General features: G+C 35.2%; 1 protein-coding gene across 1 annotated transcript in view; it reads right to left on the bottom strand.

Moving 5' to 3' along the window:
- The window catches only part of PLXDC2 (plexin domain containing 2), a 279,476-nt gene that overhangs the window by 125,455 nt on the left and 140,933 nt on the right, over positions 1 to 13,088 (bottom strand). The window contains exon 3 of the mRNA XM_067291774.1: positions 4,906 to 5,052. Coding sequence (XP_067147875.1) covers positions 4,906 to 5,052 — 147 coding nt within the window. The remainder of the gene's footprint in view (positions 1 to 4,905; positions 5,053 to 13,088) is intronic.

The following is a 13,088-nucleotide window of genomic DNA, read 5'->3' as shown; positions in this document are numbered from 1 at the left end:
GGATAGATGTATGCAACGCATTAGTATTTCTTATTTAAGAGGAGTTTCTACAATAAGTTTTTTTGTGAGGAAATGTTGGGGAGTTGCTGGTGAAAGTCCCCCAACCCTACCTTTGATGTGTCCACTTAAGGAAGGGCAACAGTCCATATATTTTAAAAACAAACAAACAAATAAATAATATGTTTCTTTTTGTCTTTCTTTTCCATAAAATTACTCATATCATGGCTTTGTTTATTGCTTCTGGATTATATCTGATTATTTCTTCCCTCAGAAAGGATTATACATTACATCCACCAGAAATGTTTAAAGAATTATTTGGCATGAAATTAATAACTGAAGATTTACAGTAACTTTAAATTAGATTTTCTTTCCACTTAAGTGGAAGTCAGAATTTTGACAGAATTTATTAGCACCTTTTTTTTGTTTTTAATTGGAATGCAAAATCCATTTGCATTGTGTTAATTGGACTGAGTTGGTTCTAACGACCTTTTCTGTATGTGTGTAAGTATGTATATACAAGTGAACGTTTTTAATCAAAATGCCATATGTAAAAGACACCTTATGAATTAACTTAAACAACTGGGTTTTTCCATGGTCTAAAGTTCTCACTGCTGAGAAGGAGTATGCTATATTTATGTGCTTATTCTATCACACATCATTTCAAAGAACACTGTAAAAAAGGCCAATTTTTCTGAGCAAAGCATCCCTCTTTCTTTCAGACACTATTATCCATTTCACCTATAAGCACTAACTTTCTTAATAACAGGATAACCATTAAACTGCTTTGAAAGACAACTGTGCCTGTTAACAGTCCTCTGGAACTGCTGTAGCATAGTTATATTAGTATAAAGACAATGTTTGCAATATATAAAGACCTGATCCTATGACCACGCAAGCCAGACATAGATCTCCCATTGACTTCAGTCAAAAAGTGATGCCCTATATACTGAAAATGTAATAGATGTTTAATATAGACAATTACTTAGCATAATACTGTGATAAAGAACTAACAAGATTTAAGGAATGATTTTAACTGTAATATTATAATGGCCACCAAAAATAAGATTGTTTCTATTTTTCCTGCTTACTTCATTTTTCAGAAAGATTACTGTAATTTTTAACCCACGCAGGAGAAATGCTTTTTCCATGCATAAATGATAGAATGAACTGACATGAAAGAGAATTGAGCTTCACAAGAATGAGGTGCTTCTGTAGCTACTTCTGTGTTTGATTACTCAACTACTAGTTGTCTAATTTAAACACAGCATCCAAGTCACACATAAAATTCTACTATAAAATTGAAATGATGGTGGCAACGTATCATGGGGAGAAAACAGTATTACTGAGATAAATCCTTTATTGCTAAATATTTTAATTTTTCCATTAGTATTAGCTTGTTAAATTCATCAGACATTGATTATGCTGTTTACAAGGCCAAACCACCTCATGGCTATCCTCCCTTCATTCCTTTTCCCCAAAGAGGCAAAAAAGATTGGAAGCTTGTGGAAACTCATAAGACTATAAATCTGAATTAAGATTATACTTTTGAATGAAGGAAAACACACATATTCAGTGTTAGGATGAGAGTTATTTTTGTCTTTCCATTTCTCTTATTTTTGAAATAATGACAGAAAAATAGAAGATATGAGAATTCTCAATTTTCCCCAAAAGAGTTACATGGAAGGTACAAAGGGGACCATTGTTATGTCAAAAAATACTAGTTTCTGACAGCATCATCAGCAGATACTGATACAGGCATTACTGATGTACACCTTAAAGATATACAGATGCTAAAAGAGCTGCATCTAACTTAAAAAAAAAAAAGTGTTTGTGAATGTAGCACTATATATTCTATACTTTCTTTTCTTTTCAAACACCCTTTCAATTCACAAGTTCTGATTTTTTTCATAATTACTTTTTACTTTTATGGAAATTAATGCAAATAAGCTCCCTATCATAAGGCAGTGAAAGGAAAAAGTATATAACAGAAAGCTTACATATAAGATTTTAAAATTCTAAATCATACTTTATTATATATTATTAAAAAATGAAAAAAGCTGATGTCCTCTTCAATCAAAATGACATATTTAACATTTTTTTTTCTTCTAAATTTAACTCACTGGAACTAAAGGTCATATCTGAATCTTTCTGAAAATCTGGGGAAAATTAAATGATCAGTGAACCTTTTCAGTTCACAGTTTTACAAAATTACCCTTAAAATCCATCATGAACTCAAATTTTCAGCAGTTTACAAGAATGCACATTAAAGTTTAAAATTTTTAGCATTCAAAGACTCCCCCCACATTATAAGTAATTGTATTAATAATCAGCCTTTAATAAATTTAATTCCTGGAGCTGGAGAGCAATATTTAGAAATTATAAGCATGTAAATCACCAAGTCACAGAAAGATGTGTGAAATGCCCTTTTAAACAAGTAATGACAGATTTAGTTCCCTTCTCTGTGGAAGAGAAGGGAAAGCATTGCTGCTTAGTTATGTATGGTTTCCTCTGAATATTTGACACTACAGTAGTTTTACGGTTTCCTATTTTTTCCACAGAAAAACATCATCTTGAAAGTCTGAAATGAAGCAAAATGCAGTGACAGGGTCAAGAAAGCTGTAGTCCACTCTTTTTCTTCCATATTCAAGATTAGAATCTCCAATTCATTAAAATCAGTATTTTGATTTTTTTTATACATTACTCTCTGAATTGAGGTTCTGGCCCCTAGGCTAATTGACTAGACAGTGATTTATGCAGATGATACTAAAAGCAGAGATAGTTAACAAAAACCTTTTAAATTTTCCTTAAAATATCTAAACAGTTGATAGAACATGTCTTTTTTAATGACTTAGTTATATAGTACATATGGATGTTGCTTGTTCATAAACATGCAAATCAATTACAGACCCAGAAATGGAAAAAAAAAAAAAAAAGGGATGACTCACTGGTACTTTTTCATCCTTCAGAAGAAACATAAAATGAATCTCTGAAAAGAGGTCTTTAAAACAGAACATAGTCATGGCTGCAGCCACTGCAGCAGTCCAAGCAAGGTATTTGCTTAACAGAGGTTGGATATCAGTGTGCTAAACTGGAAACTGTAATGCTTGCGCTCTGGGGCCACAGACTTCTCTGCGAGAACTGGCAGGAGTGGGAAGGTGGGAGTGGGAAGCTGAGATTAAGCAGAAACGTCTTAAACCTCTTGCTGAAGCGACAGCAAGTTGAAGCCCTCGTGCTCAGGAATCTGAGCTGCCCAGCTCCACTCTGCAACCCTGGACAGGCGTATACTGATCCCATGCTTACACCAAAAGGCATCATCTCATTTTAAACCTCCAGTTCAATAAATTTAACAATATGTCCCTTTTGGAATTGACATTTCCCAACGTATAATCTCAGAAGACCCAAATGGAAACAAGTTGGCTCAAAAAAGGGTGGTGGTGGTGGGGGGAGTTGCCTTCACTAATCATAAACTATAGGTTAAATTTCTCAAAGGGATTTCACTGATGTTTAGGTGTGAAAACTGATAAACTACTTTTATTAGGCAAATATTTTACTCTGGATAGGTATTTTTAATTCATTCATTACTTTTCACATGTTTCCAGTCTCTCCCTCAACACAGATCAGCAGCGTGCCCAGGTGAAGAAGATGAGGTAGCCAGTAAAGGTTCTCACCTTTTGGCATACTTTCTTTCTCATTAGAAACAAACTGTATTAAGAAAATAGCTGATAGAGAGTTTTATTAAAACTACCCCAGAGATACATAATTGCCTGAACCCTCTGTATTTCCATTGTCCCCAGCTCCTTACAGTCTTTTTTTGGCTGTGAGAAAGATATTTTACACATTGGACCCTCTGTTAGTCAAATCAAATGGATTTATCATCCCACTTTGTTCTTTGCATTCTGACCTAAATCTCAGGGTGTTTCTTCTCTCTTTCACACACATTCCTCTAAGACAGTCACCTGGCTGGTGAATTTACTTACTCTAGGAAATAATAGATAAACCCAGAGAAAAGATGAATTTAACTTTGCTTTCCTCTCTTCTTAAAAACTGTTAACCCTCCCCACTCCTCACATCTTTAAAAATTGTATAACTTTAAAAGAAAGCATCAACTTGATTTTTTTTTAATTGCCAGAACCCAATGGCATTTTGTTGAAGCTAAGTGGGCAAATAGATGAAACAAGAACTTCATGAACCACATTCTGAGTTCTAATTCTCTGTATTTAATTGATATTACTATTGGCCCTTCTACCTATGCAGTTTCTAGCCACAGGTCAGATCTGAGAATGCAACCTGGAAACCATGCAGCGTTCAATTACATCTGTAAGCGAGCACCTTATTTTCATACTCATTTTGCCAGGCAGCATGGTTACAATTAAACAAAATTGTTAACCTGGAAGTGTGATCACATCTATCTCTTTTGTTACTATTTGACAACAAATAAGCAGTGTAAATAACATTTTCTCATGAGTTTTATTAGTTCTCCATAAAGCAAAAAGTGTGACACCTTATACAGAATGGAAATGCAAACACGGATAAGCTCCATGGCAGACTTAAACTTAAGCAACTTAATCCTGAACCCAGTTCTGTTGCTTGAAGTCAATGGCAAAACTCCCTCTGACTTCAACAGCATGACTAGTTTATTGTTTGATAGCTTGTGATCTAACCCTAAAAGCAGAGGTGAAGTTAAAGTAAATCTGGAAAGACATCTCTGAAGGGCTGTTATAGCAGGTGTGTGAAGGCAACTTTTCATAGTAGCACTGTGCAGACTTGCACAGCTTAACTATAAATCCAAAGATGAAGCTCTGTGAACAGTAGTCATGATACTTGGGTAATGTCAGTTATGTCAGTCACTGGTGAAAAATATCCATGTCAGTCAAAGAAGAAAAATATAAAAGTACAGTAACTTACTGCTGCTTGCCGATGTGTATTTGAAAGAATCCCATGGATCTTTACTTTGTCTTTCTCCATTTGGTCTATGTTGACCCACAGATCCCGACTGGTAGAATCATATGGGCCGTATGTCCTTGAAGTATAATAATTATGATCTGTATCCTCCTGAGAGGGGAAAAACACACAGCAAATTGGATTAGAATGGAAGATGCATCTTAGTTTTATATATAACTCACCTTTGAAATATTGAGTTCAACTGCTCCTGAGAGCTGCAGAAAAGACCAAATTGTGAGTCAACAGACAAGAAAAAAGTACAAATTGCAAATCTATTACAGAAGACAGCTCTGTTTCTAGCCTAAACAGCAGGTAAGGCAAACAGTTACCTCATACAATAGTCTTATATTATAATAGTAGTTTTCACTATCCCCAAATCCTAATCATACAGTTCCGATAACCACATCAGTAAAATGTATGGCAAAATGAATGATGCCTTTCAAGGAGAGATGACCAGTAAGTTCATGTAAAAACTGCCACATTTTAACAACAGTAATGAACAGTTCTTACAGCTAACACTTTAAAAAGAGTTGTATTTTTTAACATTTGTAAATATAATTTATTAGAATATCCTTTATCAGAAATTCCTACTACTCCCCTTACTCAGCGCATAATAATGTAAACTTTTGAAATCTTATTATGTAAAATTTAGTGTGTGTTTAAAAATCCAAGTATAGGAAGTTCCAAAATTTCTTTCAAGATAAGGGTTTCTTTGTGCTGAGATTATATAGAGTATTTAACAGACAGTCTCAGTACTGAAAGGTTTAACATCTAATTTAAAATAAAAAAGACCACCAATGACTGGGTATAGAAATCTATATGAGAACGGACGTAGGAATGGCAATTCTTCTTTATCCTTACAGAGCTCTTTCTCTACAGAAAATACCTTTACAACAAAAGTCAGAGTAATAATCTCTCTCTCTCTTTCTTTTATTTTTTAATGGAAGGGGAAAGAAAAGGTCATAGAGCAAACAAATAATAGTACCCACAACAGAATCAAGATTTCCTGAAATCTATTCATGTGATCTAGCTTCTATACAGATGACAATAATTGCACTTCAAGATTATTTTGTAAATAGAAAATTATTTAGAGGTTGGTTATTGCCAGTATCACTGATGAAAGAAAATGAACGTTATGGGTGAGAAAGTAAGGTCTACTAGCAGCTATGATGGCCTACACCCTCCTGAAAGGTATCTTTGACTGTGAAAGGAAGTAAACGTGCTTGGTCTGAGGTAAGACATAAAACATATCTCAGGTTCCCAGCCTTCCTTAACTTTTCCCAGTTGTTGTAACAGTAAAATATTTTAAATTAAGTTCAACAGGATTGTCTACTTTCTGCTGTACAGCACAAGAAGTGCTGTAAAAAAAGTACATGCTGATATTTCACAATTTTTTTCCCCTCCAAGCAAAACAACCAAAGTCTCAATGACAAAGTGTTTTAAAATTAGAATTTAGAAAATAAAGTGGCATAGAAAATGGAGGAGGAGGGCTTAGAATTTAGATTTAGAATCCCCCCCATGATAAAAAATTGCAAATGTACAAGTCCCTTTCCTGTACCACTTCCTATACCCAACAAGCAGCATGAGACTCCCCTCATATAGTCCCTTGCTTCCATGCGGACCTAAGACCCCTTCAACATGACCTGCTCCTGAGAACATACACAACCCCTTTCTACTGCATTGTTCTGAATTGAAGACACACTTTTCAAGGGCTTACATTCTAGATGAAGGGGTTCATCATCTAGGTGAAATATATTGACCATAAATCCTGTTTCACCTGAAGGTCATCCTATATTAACATCATCACTGATGAATTTTACTTTAACTGTTTGTCAGTTTATTTTCTCCTTGAGGTTTTCTACATCTTCTGCTGTACTTTATATGGCAAGATGCACTTGCCCAGTAAATCTCAGTGATGACATTTTTGAAGCAGCTTCTAACAACCTCAACAGCTCTAGTTTAGTCATATGAGTAAACATAATTAAAACTATCCTGTCAGAAAGATGAGAGAAAAATCACCTTACCAAATTCTTTTCTTCTTTAATGGTCAACAGCAACAGTTATTACTGTCATGTATACAGAGGAGCTATAGTAGTTTAAAAGGTTTTGACAACAAAGATATATCTTCCTAGTCTAATTTATCATTCTGACAGAGTTTCCACAGAAGTTAAAAGTTACATTTAAAGCATCATAAAGTCTCAGGGAAAGAGTCCCAAGAGACAAAGAAGGAGAAATAATTACAAAAATAGCTTGTTTCAGATAAAAATGCAATACTTATACTGTAGTTAAAACTGAGTGCAGATTTTATGCATTTCCAGGTTTTCATGACTAACGAAAGCAAAGTACTGCAGTTATGGACTAGCAACTAAGCTGCTACCTCCACAACAAGAAGGAAGATACCGAGTCTAGTTGATTACTCCGTAAGACTATTTTAAATGGTTTCCTGATCCATGCTTAAAGGAGACTTTTTAAACTTCTCGCAAATCAAACATTTAAAGTATAGCCTCCAGCTCAATAATTTTGTCAGTGTGTACAGAATAATTCATTTTTAAATAGCTATTATATCTTGTGTAAAAATGTCTCATTTACTGTTGTAATTCAAGTGAAATAACCTTGGATACTTCCGAAGGGAAACATATTAATTTCTACTTGGATGATGGAAAGAAATAGTAATTCCTCTTGCTTCTTGAAAAAGGTTCACAAGCTTCACACGTGTATTTTATGAGTGTGCCATTAAATATTTCTCTCTTGCACCCTAATTTTTATTTCTACTCTCTGTAACTTTGCAATATGACTAGCAAAAGGAATATGCAGCTAATTACCTAAGTTAGGCTGAGAAGTTTAGCTCAGGAGCTCTTGGTAGATTTAGGAACCATGGTTATATTCCAAGTTGCTGACTTCATAGTTTAGAACATGCATTAGTATGGAAAAGAAACTGTTAGATTCTTCCTTAAGTCCCCAGGTATAGAGAGATGCTTTACTGGTGTCAGTATATAATGATGAGTTCTCATTCTGACCAGCTGGTTTATGGGCTTTGACTGATTACACCTGTTTTGTAATTCCATCACCTACAGATACTATAAGAACATGGAAAACTGCTTCAGAATTTATGCCACATTTGGGTGTTGGATACTGAATTATTAAGAAAATAATTTTTATAGCTATCTGACACACAGATGGAGTTCTGCAGATATGCAGAATTATATATAAATACAGGTATGAAGAAGAACAATCTCTACAATAACTTTTAATGCAGTAGAAGTATGTCACCAAATGAAAGAACATGCAGAGGAAGCAGAGAACTTGTCTGCTACTACTTCAAGAAGAAATAGAAATATATCTAAGGAGCTGACAGCTACATACAGGGAAATCTGTCCTTTTTTTCTTTGCTTTCTAGGTATATTTTGGAGAGAGGCATTATTGCCCATTGCTTCTCTAACAGAAGTCTTGTCCAAATACTGTATGTATATGAAGTAGGAAGCAGTTCTCTTCTGTTGATAAGTACAGCTTTTAAGCAAAAGATTTTTCCAGACACTTTGGACCAGCTATGAAGATTACTGCTGTTAACCTTTGTGAGTATAAAGTGAATATTTATTAAAACTTTTCTCATAACTCTTCCCTTTTGGAGAAATAAGTTATTTTTTTACCTGAGGCAACTCTCTATGCTGGGTTGCCATCTTATTGTAGATTGTAAAGAAAATTAATTTCTTAGAGATTTCACAAGGGATACTGTCTGATGATACCTTGAATACATCCTCATACTTCTTCAGCTACAGCTAACTTTTCTCATGAGTGCTGAATGCACACAGCATTCATGAAAGCTCAGCACAAGTGAATATTAAGCCTTCTTTAAATTCCAGGTGTTCACTGTCAAATTCAATGACTGAACATCCATTCCATATGCTACATATACGAATATTCCCAAATACACTCCAAAGATCCCATGCCTACTTCCTCAATAACTGGCTGTCCTTCACAGATTAAGACTTCAAATGTGTTAGGTGAGCTGTGACAGTCAAGGAAGTATGATGTAACTGTGTGTGATATTTCAAAGTAACAACTACATTATGGTTCTGAAATGCATTCAAATTGCTAACTAGAATACTGGCCAAAGATGTAATTGAAAATAGTTAATGCATAAACTACTGGAACATGAAACAATACAGTTATCTCTCACTGAAATAAGACACCATGACTCAATTATGATGTGATCAAATATGGGACTTTACAAGTTTAATTCTCTTTCTTTCACCTTCTTTTTAATCAGAAATTGAAAGATACTGTAAACCCCTAGGAGACAGAGGACATCATTATCAAACAAGATTTAGGTTAATAAGAGTTCCAGCTGAATCTGGCTGTATGAATATTCTGGTTTCAAATGCTGGGTCCAGCTGGATCCACACTACAGAAGTTATTGAATGAAAACTTTTGCCATATATATCTGTAAGGCTGTAACTAAACCAGCTAGTAACTTCAACCAGAGAAAAAGCAGCTGGTATGCAAGGATGAGCTCTACTATTTTTCAGTATAAAAGAATCCATTTTAGTTTCTCTTTAGCTGAAAGAAGAGAGAAAGATATTGGCAGAACAAACCACTATAGATCAGACAGCCAGATGGTAGTTACATTTTGGTAGTTTTAGCTTTGGTCATCCTCTCCCACTCCTTGAATCCATTGGATATTACATGGCTTCAGTTCACACAACTCTTAATTTGTCACTAAATTTACTTTAAAAGTTAAAGAACTGTTTGTGACCTCATGGATAAAAAAAAGCAAAACCAAAAACATCCAAGGCTGTTAATCTTCAAATAATAGGAAGGAAATTTTATGAATTATTGACAGCTGCAATAGAAGATAATTAAACTGCATTTAATGAGATAAGTCCTTTTCCCTAATATACTCTATTTGCTGAAATTATACTGTCAGGCTTTGACTGTGACAACAGCACAACGAAGAAAATCTGAACCCGTCAAGGAAATGGAGTTTGACTTTAATAGATGCCTAAATTCATCACTGTTAAAGGAACATGTGGTGTCTGATTTCTAAAAAAAAAATGCATTATTCCCTAAATACTGATAAAATCTCAGTCTAAGCATATTTGTAAATTAACTGAAGGTGCTGCTTGTATAGAGCCTTGTATATAGCCTCCCCCCCCAAAAAAAAAATAAAATTAACACTAAGAAATTCACCATCAAATACAGAAATTACCAAAACCATCTTTGACTCTGAAGATAATATGAACATTTTTAGTTGAGTAGCTTATGAAATTAATCAACTATGTTTTCCAAAAGCTGCATTTGTAGAATAAGACGGAAACAGTGGAAGGACAAAGCAGGCAATTATATATTAAAAATAGAGTATATTTCAGGAGCAGAACAAAGATAATGGAATATAGCTTGGGAAATTTAGAGGAAAGAAATGAGCTAGCAATTAAAAGTATTTCCCTGGTGAGGAAAAGCCATTCTGGCAATTCTTTTCACAGCCAAAAAACTATTAAAATAAGCCAGAAGCAAGGGAGCCTAGCACACATACAATGAAACTAGCAGCCTCAGAAACTCCTCACACTATTGCCAGATCTCATGCAACTTGTTACTCTCTCACTGTATCTCAGCCCACCCTATCAGTAAAGTACAGCTAAAATTGACTGAATTTTTTCAGATTTTTGTTAGAAAATTGCTCTTAGAATTCTGAAGATTATTAGTACCTTCCAGCTAAAACCAGCAACAAGAGTGGAGAACAGAAGTGACCAGTAATGCAGGACTCCACTTCCCACTGCATTGCAGCTGACTGTAAGCCTCTTCCAGCCTGCATACGTTTAGGCACCAGGAAGGGATGAAGGAGGTACATGGTCACACTGTGGATTACCAAGACAGAGGAAGCACGTGTCTTGTGTTGCAATTGTATTTTCTGAGTTATTCACCTTTTCTTTCAGTAGGCACTGAATGAGACAGAGGTGGCAGGGATACATGGAGAATATCAAAAACATGTCCTCAATCCAACAGCCATTAGCAGAGATGAGGGAGTATGGGGAAAGAATATCTATGCTGAGATGGTGTCCTAAAGGGAAGATTAAGACCAGAGAAATTGGGGAAAAGAGGCAGTTAACTGTGCTGCTTCCATATAATTGCATTTTAACACACAGAGTACTGTAATTATAATAAAAACATAATAGTATTGTGATTTTACAGTTTCATTGTATCTGAAAGCTGAAGAACTCTTAGGAATGCTTAATTTGAACTGGCCTCTCAAAAACTGAATGTGCTAATTTCAGTTGATAAGCTGCATGCAAACTACCGCATGAAAGTCTTGCAGAGGATATATGTAGTAGCTGCTTACTTAGAAAGCTTGACTGATACAAGTGGTTCTCATGCTCGGAAGCACTGATGTCATTTCAAAAAGTGCTTTATATCAAGGATAAACTCTTTGTTGCTGTTCACTTTCTTAACAAAAGCATTTGTTCTGCATGAATCTCTCTGTTGAGGAAATATACGATTTACAAAACTGCCGTATTGCTTTTACAATGACAAAACTACAATTGGGTTTATGCATGTCTTCATTTTTTAACATCTGATGTGGGAAGCACTTAAGGAATATATATGGGCATGGCATACATCTTCCTCATCAACAGTCAGCAGGAACCTGAAGATAGCCTCCAAACTTTACCACTGATTATATGAGCTTGAGCAAAATCCACTGAATAGCTAATATCATGTCTAGCGAATGAGGGAGACCCAGTCTAACAAAAGAGGAAATCCTTTGCCTACACACATTGGCATTAAGAACTTTATCTTGCACTATCTTCCCTGGGAAAACTACACAAGTGCTCTGCATAGTCCTGAAAGCCTGTCATTTGTGTATAGGAGGCCTCAAACTTTGGGGTTTTCACAGGACACCTAGGGCCGGTAGAGAATTCACTTTGCCTACAATCTCACAAATTTTTATCTGGAGGTTGTAATTGTAAAAAGGTAAATGATGCCTTCAGCTGGACTAAAGCAAAAGGGGCAAGAGTCATGAGCTATTTAAGGCCTTATAAGCTCTGTATCATCTTGAACTCCAAGGGTTTTAAACTGCATTTGTCTGTCCAAGCGACTGACAGCACCTCTAACGGAGTCACGCATGCTGACAGGCAGTTGGCAAAGAAGAATTCCATAAACCTGTTATTAATCCAAAAAAGCCATTCAGTCTTTCAGGCATTGTGAAAAGTCAACTTGGAGCTACTGTCTTTTTCATGATATTTAGCCACCTATGAAAGGAAATCTCCCCTTGGGAACTGCTATACAACTGCCAGCTTGCTTAGGAGTCATTACAGTGGTCCGATAAAACCCCTCGGACAGTTTTGTCCTAAGAGACAAGCTTCAAAAGAGCAAAAGTCTCTGTTATGCCTTACTTAAAAGGAGAAGAAAGAACAAAGTTGCTCAGAAAAGATTACGGTAAAGAAACATTTGTTACACAGTTTTGTTTCTGATTTGCTGGATCAGGATTTTAAGAATGACATTCTCAAAATAAATCTTTGTTAATTGCAATGTAGCATTTTTTCCACTAAAAAAAAAAAAAAGGAAATCACTGCAAAAAAATGAAAATACCTGGCAACAATTTGATTATGGTATAATTTTGAAACACATTATGTAGCTTTTATTTTCTCATTTTTAAACATGTATAAATGACTAAAGTGCTCAAAAAACTGAAACTCTAAAAAATGGTTGTTCATATTAAAGATAAAAACTAACTAATGGGCCCAGACTACCATGCCTCAGTGGCTACTGTTACAACTCCATACCTCCAAACTGCCCCATTCTCAGAGGCTCATGACTGCAGATTGCACCATAAATTGTTACATTTCTGTCTAGTTAAACAGCATTTAAAGACTAAATGTTTTATTCCTATAAAAAAATTCACTTCTGTGGAATATGACCAACAACATATTTCTGAGTGCATATACTTTTACAAACATACAAGCACATTTGTGCACAGTTTTTTCCTAAGATACAGCATAAGTTCTGAGTTTTACATTATCCCTTTTTTGGATCCAGATAGGCTAGGGAGAGCTTAATGTTGCTCTACTATTTCACCCTCTGTTACATATTCAGAAGCCGGGACTGCTAAGCTGTCCTTGTTTCCCATTCTTTAGCCCTTTTCTACTGGGGAAAAA

Source organism: Apteryx mantelli, chromosome 2, assembly GCF_036417845.1.
Source record: "Apteryx mantelli isolate bAptMan1 chromosome 2, bAptMan1.hap1, whole genome shotgun sequence".
Taxonomy (NCBI): Eukaryota; Metazoa; Chordata; class Aves; order Apterygiformes; family Apterygidae; genus Apteryx; species Apteryx mantelli.
Note: the sequence above shows the minus strand (reverse complement) of the source record. Positions and strands in the feature narration are given on the sequence as shown.